Source organism: Ixodes scapularis, unplaced genomic scaffold (assembly GCF_016920785.2).
Source record: "Ixodes scapularis isolate PalLabHiFi unplaced genomic scaffold, ASM1692078v2 PGA_scaffold3__209_contigs__length_174095766, whole genome shotgun sequence".
Taxonomy (NCBI): domain Eukaryota; kingdom Metazoa; phylum Arthropoda; class Arachnida; order Ixodida; family Ixodidae; genus Ixodes; species Ixodes scapularis.
The window spans coordinates 159,461,276-159,472,967 of NW_024609868.1; the positions used below are offsets into that span (position 1 = coordinate 159,461,276).

At 40.6% G+C, this 11,692-nt stretch overlaps 1 protein-coding gene across 1 annotated transcript; it reads left to right on the plus strand.

Annotated features, from left to right (window-relative positions):
• The first annotated feature begins 292 nt into the window (after positions 1 to 292).
• On the plus strand, positions 293 to 9,896 carry LOC121837351. The gene is made up of 3 exons (XM_042292944.1): positions 293 to 411; positions 5,055 to 5,559; positions 9,870 to 9,896. Exons 1-3 carry the CDS (start codon positions 293 to 295, stop codon positions 9,894 to 9,896), a joined length of 651 nt encoding a protein of 216 aa, XP_042148878.1.
• Positions 9,897 to 11,692: the final 1,796 nt, after the last annotated feature.

Below are 11,692 nucleotides of genomic sequence, written 5' to 3' on the forward strand. Positions count from 1 at the left end.
CCTTATGCATATGGATTCCCCAACGATCCACATGATAGAGTGCACGGCATGTAACAAGTCTATAATCAACGATGGCAGGCACATGTCGTGTTCGGATTGCAAGTCCAATTACCATCTGGGACAATCTTGCTCTGGGATTGCTGATAAGACCTTCATCAATATGGGACAAACGAAACGAGAAAAATGGAAGTGCCGTGCGTGTCGTGGGAAGGATGGTCAGGTGGGAGCATCTGAGCCGAACTCGTCAAGCTCCTCTGAAGGGATAGGACTGCTCTCTTCACAACTAACAGCTATGAATGAGAAGCTGGAGGGATTACTGTCATTGAAGGGCAGCGTCGATTCCCTTATGACACTGTCGGCCAAACTAAACGAACTTTTAGCCCTCAAGCCCATTGTCGAGAATCTAAGGGAGACTTGGCGGCAGCGGTGGTGGCACGAGCATCTTCGTAATCGACTTCTGCATTCACTGCAGGTTCCTTGGTTTGTGGTCGATCACGATCGAGTCTACGGAAGTCAACAACGCTTGGCTGCGCTGAAAAGTGCTGACAATATCACCCCGCAACCAAGATAGGAGCCTGCTGAAACAACGCCCACGACATCAGAGACAGCATTCGTCCACCTGGTTGGCCTGCCACCGTACACGTCATCGATTGTAAAGCTACAAAAGCACGGACATTCACCATCAACGTCTTACTTAACGGCAGCGGTGGTGGCACGAGCATCTTCGTAATCGACTTCTGCATTCACTGCAGGTTCCTTGGTTTGTGGTCGATCACGATCGAGTCTACGGAAGTCAACAACGCTTGGCTGCGCTGAAAAGTGCTGACAATATCGCCCCGCAACCAAGATAGGAGCCTGCTGAAACAACGCCCACGACATCAGAGACAGCATTCGTCCACCTGGTTGGCCTGCCACCGTACACGTCATCGATTGTAAAGCTACAAAAGCACGGACATTCACCATCAACGTCTTACTTGGCGGCAGCGGTGGTGGCACGAGCATCTTCGTAATCGACTTCTGCATTCACTGCAGGTTAGTCACTGAACATTTTTGGTTTCTCCCTTTTTTGCTAGTACCGCCACCGCTGCTGCTGCTGCTGTTTTTCGTAATATAGTTGTGTTTTTCTTTTTCTTTTTCTTCTTTTTGAGAATGTCGAAGGATATGACTAAGCTAATCCTCGAACTAAAAGACGAAATAAAAAAAGAGTTCAAGTCATTAGAGAGGGACTTCCGAAATGAACTACGTGAGATAAACAAAGAGTTAAAAGAAATTAACGAGGGGATGAATTTCATAAATAAGGACGTGGAAGACATGAAGGCAAAACTTGATGCTGTTGTGAGCGAGAACACCGCTCTTAAGAAGGCAAATGTAGAACTGGTTGCAAAATGTGATGCTATCGCAATGTCGCTAAAAGAAAATGAACTAAGGCTCGTCCAGTGCGAGCAATACTCGCGGCGTCATAACATTGAGATAAAAGGGATCCCTAAAATTGACACAGAAGACGTCACTGAACTGGTAACGAAGCTCGGAGACATAATCGGAGAACCGATTGCTATTTCCGATATTGAAGTATGTCATCGTGTCCCGACTAAAGAGATGAGCAAAGCAAACGTGATAGTTCAATTTCAAAGCCGGCAAAAAAGAGATAGCGTCCTTAACAAAGCAAAGCAAAAACGGATAACGTGCCAGGACCTTGGCCTGAATGAAGAATCGCCCGTTAATGTGAACGAGCATTTGTGCCCCTCTATGAAAAGGTTGCTCGGAATGGCTGTGTCGAGGAAGCGTCAATTCCAGTGGCGATACGTCTGGGTGCAAAATTGCAAGATTTTAGCTAGGAAGGCGTATGGAGCCCCTATCGTTCAAATATCATGTGAAAGCGACCTTGATAAGATCTGCTAACCCCAAGGGAAAAGGAAAGAAAGTATTTGCTTGGGTACGCTTTTTTTTTCGGTATGGCTGTAAATCTTGGTACTATGACACTAGAAGATCTAAGTGATTTCTTAAAGATCCAGACTAATACAAAAACTAGCTTTTTTCATTTAAATGCACAGTCTGCACGATCGAAAGGAGATGATCTTGCATTGTTTTTTGATTCCATCGAAACTCCTTTTAACGTTATAATGTTAACAGGAACATGGTATAAGGACGATGATGATGCTTTTGTTATTTCTGGTTATTTTAATTTTATCTTAAATCGCTACTATGGTCGTGGAGGCGGTGTGTCATTGCAGACTAATGTTTCCGGCTTTGTGCTCCTCAGTGATTACTCTGTTGTTACGCCACACTATGAAATACTCTGCATTAGAAAAAACTGTTGTATTTATTCCGTCTTATATCGCCCGCCAAATGGAAATATTTCGGTCTTTATAAATTTTTTGGAAGAGTTATTTTGTTTTGCGAACGAAGAAGGCTGTAAATTGTATCTGGGTGGTGATTTTAATATAAATATGCTCGAAGTTTCCCGCATTACCGATGACTTTGCGAATTTGTTGACGTCAAATAATTTCAGTAATGTCATAATTCCTCCAACTCGGGTTTCGTGCTCAACGTCAACATTGATTGATCTGTTTATAACCAACGACTGTGAAGACAACGTTAGTGCTGGTGTGCTGGGCTACGGGTTAAGCGATCACCTCCCTATAGTTATGTTCATTAATAACAATGTACCATGTAATAGGGCTATCAACCCTCCAGTAATGTCCCGAAATATTAGCGCTACAACACTCGAAAAGTTTAGAGAAAAAATCGGTGCTATCAATTGGAGTCCCGTGTTGAGGGAAACTGATGTTGATAAGTGCTATAACCTCTTTTTAGACCTGATAAAAGACGCATACTATTCTTCGTTTCCGTACAAGGAAATTCACTGTAATAAGAAGTGCCAAAAAACCATGGGTCACTAAACGACTATTAAGACTTATTAAAAAAAAGAATTTTTTTTATGGCAACTTTCTTAGGACACGAAATGAAAAAATATTGCTAGAATTTAAAAAATTTAGAAACTTTGTCAATGCAGAATTGAAACGAGCTAAACACCGCTACTATGCAGATCTATTTGATATATCTTGCTTAAAGCAGCCCGAAGTCGTATGGAAACATTTGCACTCCTTAATACGGAATCCAACTCAAGATAGAGCAGTCACTAGTATAAGCATAGGCGATAGAACTATTTCTGGTGTAGAGCTGGCGAATATGTTTAATGATTATTTTGTGAGCGTAGGGAAAAGTAGTTATAACAGTTCTGCAGCAAATAATGTCCCCAGAATAAACGAAACCATGTTTTTAAACCCATGTGATACTAAAGAAGTACAATCTACTTTCATGAATATAAAAAACAGTCGTAGCCATGACTGTGAGGATCTTCAAATTGGGCCGGTGAAATTTGTAGTTGACTTGCTATTACCGTGTATAACTCATCTGTATAATCTTATATTGTCTTCCGGTATATTTCCTAAGAGGATGCAAATTGCGAAAGTATCCGTAGTGTATAAAGGTGGTGATCGCAATGACATAAGTAATTATCGACCCATATCTATCCTTCCTGTCTTTTCGAAACCTATTGAAAAAATTGTGCACTCTCGACTACTACATTTTTTTTTGAAAAATACTCGCTACTGACTGATTCTCAGTTCGGCTTCAGGAAACATAAATCTACAGAAACCGCGTTATTGGTGCAGAAGGAAATGATATTAGAAAATTTTGAAAAAAAACTTCTAACGTTGGGTATATTTATAGACTTAAGCAAAGCTTTCGATAGGATAAATCACCAAATTCTTCTAAATAAACTTGAACGTTATGGCATCCGAGGTATCCCATTATCGCTCATAACGTCTTATTTACAATATCGATCCCAATATGTTAGAATTAGAAATTATGTATCTACTACTGAACGAATTTACTCCGGGGTTCCTCAGGGTAGTATTCTAGGGCCTCTATTGTTTCTCGTATACGTGAATGATATAGTAAGCATCGAAAATACCGCTAAATTTATAATGTACGCCGACGATACCAGCATATTTTTTTCTAGTTTCAAAGAAGACCTACTTACCTCCATAGCAAGCGTTTTTCTGGGTAAATTAAAAAATTGAATAAATATTAACTCTCTTATTCTTAATACCACTAAAACTAAGGTTGTCCTATTTCAATGCCCGGGATCGTATGTTCAAATATCACGTGATTTGTATTTTGGGTCATGCAAATGAGAATGTGTTGATACCGTTAAGACTCTCGGTGTTATATTTTCTAGTCATATGTCATGGAATAATCACGTAACATACATTCATAAAAAACTTTCTAAAGTTGTTGGAATTATGAATAAATACAGGCATATACTTCCCGTAAACATCAAAAGGTTAATTTACAATTCCCTTTTTCATTCTATAATCTGCTATTCCCATTTAGTGTGGGGAACAACTACTAAGAGCAATTTAGAGAAATTGCGTCTTTTACAGAAAAAGGTTGTTAGAATAATTGAAAATGTACCTCGTGATTATCACTCTCTTCCTCTTTTTGAAAAACAAAATCATTGATATATATAATATGTATTCTTCCAGATTGATTTTAAATTACCAACAATGTGTAAGAAAAAATATTAACATAATCTTAGACCTTGCTAAACTAGAAAAAAACGAGTCCATTTACGCATCGCGTCATAGGCCCCCCTGGCGTCTTCCTGTATCTAGAACAAATTTCGGCACTCAGAGATACCGCTACCAATTACCGCTATTGTTAAACCTTCTTTTTTCTCATGGAATTGATATATACTCTGTAAACAGTCGTACAATACAAGACATTTTGTAATATAAAATCACTATTTACGTTTCAGATAGCTCTAAATATGTGTACTTAGATGTTTTTTTTTGTTTTTTTTGCTGTTGTTGTTTTTTTTTGTGATTGTTATATATTCTTTTTTTGTATTCATGTCAGTTCCGCTGCTGCTTTGTATTGGGGCGCTGGGACTCGTCAAGCTGCTACGTGCAGCTTTTTTTCCAGCGCCCTTGTCACGAATGTATTTTTGTGGCAGAAATAAACTGATTTGATTTGATTTGATTTGATTTGACTGTGAACGGCCTACAACACTCAATGGATCTCTTTTCGGCGGACTATGACCGCCTCCTCAAGTTGGCGACCACCAACGAAACGAATGGCAAAGCCCTGCAAACGGAGCTTTCTCATTTAAAGTCAACAGTGGAGCCGCAGGCATCCGAGATCCAAGAGATGCGGGTCACCCTAAACGACAACGAGCAGCACAGCCGTCTGCCAAACCTGGAAGTGCACGGACTTCCTGTCTCACCTCATGAAGATCTTATGTCGTTTGCTGAGACTCTATCGAAAAAACTGAAGATCTCAAACTTTCAGAAATCTGACATTCTTGCTCTTCACCGCTTGCCAGCCAAATATGCAAAAAACCCACCGATTCTGATCAAATTCGCGTCTGTCCACATGAAGGAATCCTGGATGGCAGCGCGGGGTACGCTTCGTTCGCTGGGTCAGGATAGTTCTCTTCCCAGACTGTACTTAAATGACAACCTGACCCACGCGAACAAGGAGCTGTTTTGGCGGGCAAGACAGAAGGGCAAGGAGCAGGGCTATAAGTTCGTCTGGGTAACCAGAGCTAAAATCTACGCAAAGAAGGCGGTGGGTTCTCCACCTGTGAGAATTAACAGTTCGCTAGACCTTGAAAAGATTCTTTAGATGTATGGCAGATTTCGCTCAGGTTTCAAACTTTTCATCTCTTGGAAATTTTTTTGGAAATTGTGAGGAAACGTTTTTTTCTGTAGTACACGTTAATATTCTGAGCATACGTAAACATTGGGCAGAATTCGAAATTACCTCAAGAGCAATTGCTTCCTCAGTAGATGTATTTGTCTTAACAGAAATTAACATCCCCTCTTCTGCAACAGATCAGTTCTCTTTACCGGGTTATCGTGGTACTTTTTCCACTCGAGATATGGGTCATGGTGGTGGTATCGCGGTTTTCGTGAGTGATAAATGGTCATTTTCAAATATTTCGTTGACGTTCGCTCAGGCCGAGTTCATTGCCCTTTCTGTGGAGAATTCAATCAATTCCATATGTTTGCTCGCAATGTATAGACCACCGTCCACAAATATAGGGTCTTTTCTCGTAGAATTTGAAGAAAACATTACTGATCTGAGTTCGTATAGTCAATTATGCATTATAGGAGACTTTAATATAGATATCTTGAATGGGTATAAATCTAATGTATGCAATTACCTCAACACTTTGGCAACTCATGGTATTGAGTCCGTTATTAATTGTCCAACACGTGAAGAATTCCTTTTAGGGAGACTTGTTTCCTCATGCATTGACCACATTAACCTAAGAACATCTTCGACTGTCGTGAAATCAGCAGTTATTAAGGAAAAACTTGCCGACCACTACTTTGTGGCCTGCCGCTGGTCGATCGGCGTTCTTAAATCGCGCGAAACATCAGGCCGCATAAATGTTACAGGTATCGACACCACGGCCTTTGATAAATTGGTCTCAGCTTTTGACTAGAACCACTTTTTGAGGACCGTTAACTACACCGACGTTTATCCAAAGTTTGTGCTGGTTTTCAAACAGTTCTATGAAAGATGCCGGAGAGAAATATTCGTGAAAAAACGCAACCCTGATCTTATATGGCTGAATGCGAATATTTTAGATGCGATAAGGGAAAAAATGCACTATGGGCTCGCTGCCGTCGTTCACCCAATGATGCACACCTACGAATACTATTTAAATCCTGCCGTAACAAAGTAAACGCGATGATTCGATCAGCTAAGCGCATTTCTTATCACAGAAAATTCTCCCAATCTCATTCGGATGCCCGTAAAACTTGGTCTTTGATAAATGAACTCCGTGGACACCAAAGACACTCCATTGATGATATACTGAAACGACATTTTGGAGATAATTTGCAATCGATTGTAGAGGATATTAACGTTTTTTTTTTTTTGCTACTTTTTCTGGTCAGGCGAGAGATAGCCTAGATGCATTTGATAACCTAGTCTCTTCTTCAGCGTTCCTTCCGCCTTTTCAGGAAGCTGATCTATATTCCATTTAGTCTAGTTTCAAGAACAACAAGTCCCCTGGTATAGACGGAATTCGCCTATCTGACCTCCGCAGAAATATTGGCATTCTGAAAGACGTACTTTTATTTATGCTAAATGGTTTTATTGAAACCAAGATACTTCCCGATGAACTTAAAACATCTATAGTACGTCCTTTGTATAAAGGTGGTACGAGAAACAATATTGCAAACTATCGTCCGATTTCTCTCTTGGCCATCATCGCTCAGATCCTCGAAAAGCATGTGTTTTATATAATGACATCTTTTTTAGAAAAATTTAATATCTTATCTCCAACTCAATTTGGTTTTGTGGAAGGAAAGGGCACTCAGCCTCTTCTAGAAGATTTCGCAGTTCACCTATACTCAGCATTCGATCACAATCTTGTCACCTCCGCACTATTCTTAGATATGTCCAAAGCTTTCGACACAGTAAACCATACGATACTGTTGAAGAAACTGTACAGCCTAGGTTTTCGTGGTTCACTTTTTTCCCTCCTTAAAAACTATCTTTCTCTTCGCTCTCAACTGGTGTGCGCATCTGGATTTCAGAGTTCTCGAACTGAACTAAAAGCCGGAGTACCACAGGGGTCTATTCTATCACCTCTTTTGTTTAACATCTTTGTCAATGACATCGCCACCATGGTACCGGGATGTAGGCTATATCAATACGCGGACGACACTGTAATTATGACCCAACACATCAACTATGCCAATTCCATCAGCCAGCTGCAATCTCAAGCAATAGCAATTATGGACTGGTTCAAAAAAAACCTTCTTGATATTAATGTTAAAAAGACAAAACTAGTATGCTTCTATAATCCACTCAAAACAGTCACTCTCAACATTTCATTAGTTCTGCACTCTTCTTTCTGCCATCAATGCAACTGCATTCCGGTTGAGTATACAGATAGCGTGAAGTATCTAGGCATATATTTTGATAGTGGTCTGAAATGGAATGTTCATTTTACATACATCTGTAAAAAACTAAGAAGCATTAGTTGCCTATTATATAATACAAAACATTTTTTTCCTGTATCTGTTCGAAGAATGATTGCCCATTCGCTTGCATAAAGCGTCCTTCGCTACTCCATCACCGTTTTCGGCCATTCTTCTGACTATTGGAAAACCAGGGTGGACTGCATCCTGAAAGCTATCCTGAAAAGTATCTCTTATAAACTTAAAATACCTGACAACGCTAATCTTTTCGAATATTTGCAACTACCCAACTTCCAAACCCTTTATGTTCATTCAGTGGTATTGCGGCACTTTTGGAATTCTGATTTCAAAATCTTAAGCCCACCCACACGTGATCTTCGACATACTCACCCTTTTCACATACCTTTTTCCCGGACTCGTTATGGCGAAAGTACGCGTGCGTTTTATGTGCCACATATTTTTTCTCACTTACCACCTGAACTTCTAAACCAACCCTATTGAAAATTCCATCAAGCTACGTAATTTGGGACACTGACTGCCAGTCAGCAGCCTTGGTGGAACGTGATGGACCATCAGACGTCATTTGATGGTCCATCAGATGACGTCTGACTGCCACTGCCAACGGAATTTCATCATCAAGGGCAGCATTTATATAAGAGTAAAGCTATACGCACTCATAAATATCGCCAAATGCCTCGATAAAACTAAATGTTCGAAAAAAAGAAAAAAAAAAAAAAAAAAAAAAGCAGGGCCACCGCGGATTGAACCCGCGACCGCTTGCGTACAAATCGGACACCTTAACCGCTATGCCACGACACCGCTACAGAAACTCGATTTGACTATTCGTTTTATACTAGATGCTTCGGCTGCAAATGCAGTTAAGCCGTCAGCATGTTATAAAAGCACTCGTCCATCACTCGCCGTACTTCAGTTCTACTCACCTGCCATGTAGAGTACTTTCGCGTCGTAGAATGATCCTTTTGTTCGCGCGTCATCGGCCCAGTAGACCTGGTACACCTTGTCGTCTTCAACTACACCGCTAAAGTCCCTTACATCGTCGGAACTCACAACAGGCTGGGTCTTGTCGAGTAGAAATTCTACTAAAACATAAGACATTGTAGAGCCCGGGCAGGATCGACAGGTTAAAGCAAGCGGGCAAACAAAACGAGTCGAGAGCTATCGTTCATGAAAGCTCGGCGAAGCCTCCATGGGCGAAGCGAAGTGCGAAGTGTCGTTTTCGGCGCTTCGGCGGGCTTCTGATCAAGGTTGTCGGTCGGTTGCGTGTAATACCTCTAACGTCAGCGGTTTTATGGGCTCACGTCCCGAAATCATTTTCTCGTGCATAGATTACTTTTCGTATTCATAGATTTGACGAAATAGTGGTATCCGAACGAACTTTACGTCCTTTGACCGTACGTCTGTCTGCATGTCAAAGCTTCCTGACGTACAGTCAGAGACAATCGATGTACAGTCAGAATCACCGCCAGGACATCCTGATGGCATTTCGCGGCGGCCGACTGCCACCAGGAAACCATCAGAAAGCCGACAAGCGGGGTCTGACTGGAGTTTGACTGTCGGTAGAGTAACTTGTTGTCCAATCAGACATGCTTGACGTACAGTCAGGCACAGTCAGCGGTCCACTAGAAAACATTGACTGCCAAACAGCGTTACATTGATGGATTTTTCCTTCGGGAAACATCCCTCAGCAAAGTTAAAAAGATGCTTAGAGGTATTTCGTTTTAATAGCGAACTATTGGTTTCGTTTTAGTAGCGAACTATCGCAGACTCATTTTGCTTAGTAATGTGTGCCAATTTTAAGCACCTGCTTTTCTAGAACATTAATGAATATTCTGCTATTTGTAGGACATTTTAACAGAAGACCTTCCGTGATTTTTGTTTTCGCATATTTTCCAGTTTTGTGGTATTTTATTTTGCTTTGACATTGCTATTGATTTCCGTTTTAGTCTGTACATAATATCTTTTCGTGTAAAATCTTCAAGTTATTACTAGCGTGACTAACTTCATGGAATTATGTTTACATTTGTTTTTTTGGTCTGTTTTATATTATTGTATTTCCAGTAACCACCCATGCTACATATCGTTTTTTTTTTTATTGGAGGATGGCGTCGCACAAGCCACTCCTTGGCTTTGATGCATCCGCAATACCAAACTTTTCTATGCTGGTAGGAATAAACAATTATTATTATTATTATTATTATTATTATGTGCGTTTGAAAATTCCCGTAAAAACTACAAGGCAAAATGCATCCTTCTACAATGCTTCCGTAACAAATCTTCACGACCCCGTGTCGAGAATTGGGCACACCTACAATTCCTCTTTTACAGACTCTATTGATATATTTAACAATAACACACCGGAGTTCATCAGAGCGCTGAAGTTCCTCACCTAAATTTGACTTCCTTTTTTTTTTGCTCCTGATTAAGTTCCTCAGAACTAATTTTTATATTCTCGCTTTCCTTTCCTTTCGCTATCGTGGTGGTATAGCCTAGCGAGTTTATGTGACATATGTGATCTTTTTTAAGTGTTTTATTGTTTACTGTTTGTTTGTTGTGTGTAGTGTTGATTTCCATGTTTCCTGAGTGCACCTGTACTAAGACCGCAAGGTTGTTCCTGGGCACTTCAATAAAACATTGATTGATTGATTGATTGATTGATTGATTGTTATTATTATTATTATTATTATTATTATAATTCTCTACTAATAATAATAGACTCTATTCAGGATCCGGAAAAAATCTGCCAATTTATGGCTGTATCTTTCGAAAAGTGTGATAATTTCGCAGAATTTAAAAGGCTCCTTGTTACTCCTTTCCGAGCGTTTTCAGTTGTCCACGTTAATATCAGGAGCTTAAGGAAACACTGGGAACTTTTCAAGGTACTGGTTAATGAAGTGTTGTCTCGTATTGACGTGTTCGTGTTAACGGAGTCTAATGTCCCAGAAGAACTCAGGGATCTGTTTCAGCTGTCCGGATATAGCCCCTTTTGGTACTCCCGTCCGTTTTCGTTGGGAGGGGGAATTGTTGTTTATGTTAAAAGTGAGTGGTCGGTAACGAGACTAGATGTCTCGCTTAGTTATGCAGAATGTATTTGCTTAAAAATAGGGAACACTTCGCATTCAGTTGGGCTCTTTGCCTGCTATAGACCTCCTTCTAGGAGTGTCAGGCAATTTCTTCAAGAGCTTACGGCGGTCCTGACGGAGAGCTGGAGTCAGGGTTTATTTTTTATCGTAGGAGATATCAACATAGATCTGTTAAAGGATCATAAAACCGAGGTTTGTGACTACCTAAATACTCTAGCTACCGCGGGTCTTGAAAGTGCTGTCAGCGCACCTACCAGAGAAGAAGTGGTGGCCGGTAGGCTGGTGTTTTCCTGTATCGACCATATCATGCTCAGAACGCTAGACGCAACGGTGACATCGGCGGTAATTTCCGAAAAGCTGGCTGACCATTACTTTGTCGGCTGCCAACTAGTCTGGCAGGATGTTAAGGAAAGTCCGGTTTCCGATCGGCAGACAGTTCAATTTACTGATAACAAGATTTTGGACAGTCTGGTTTCATCCTATGATTGGAGCTCTCTTCTCGAATCAGCTTCGTCTTCGAATGTTTACTTTAAATTCGTGGAGGTGCATAACTCTTTTAGGGTTAGAGCTCAGAGAACAGTAACA

Coding starts and splice junctions, on each gene's coding strand:
- LOC121837351 (XM_042292944.1), top strand. CDS start 293: ATGAATGAGAAGCTGGAGGGATTACTGTCATTGAAGGGCAGCGTCGAT. Junction 412..5,054: donor ATTGTCGAGAATCTAAGGGA/GACTTGGCGGCA, acceptor TTGATTTGATTT/GACTGTGAACGGCCTACAAC. Junction 5,560..9,869: donor ACAAGGAGCTGTTTTGGCGG/GCAAGACAGAAG, acceptor TGCTATTTGTAG/GACATTTTAACAGAAGACCT.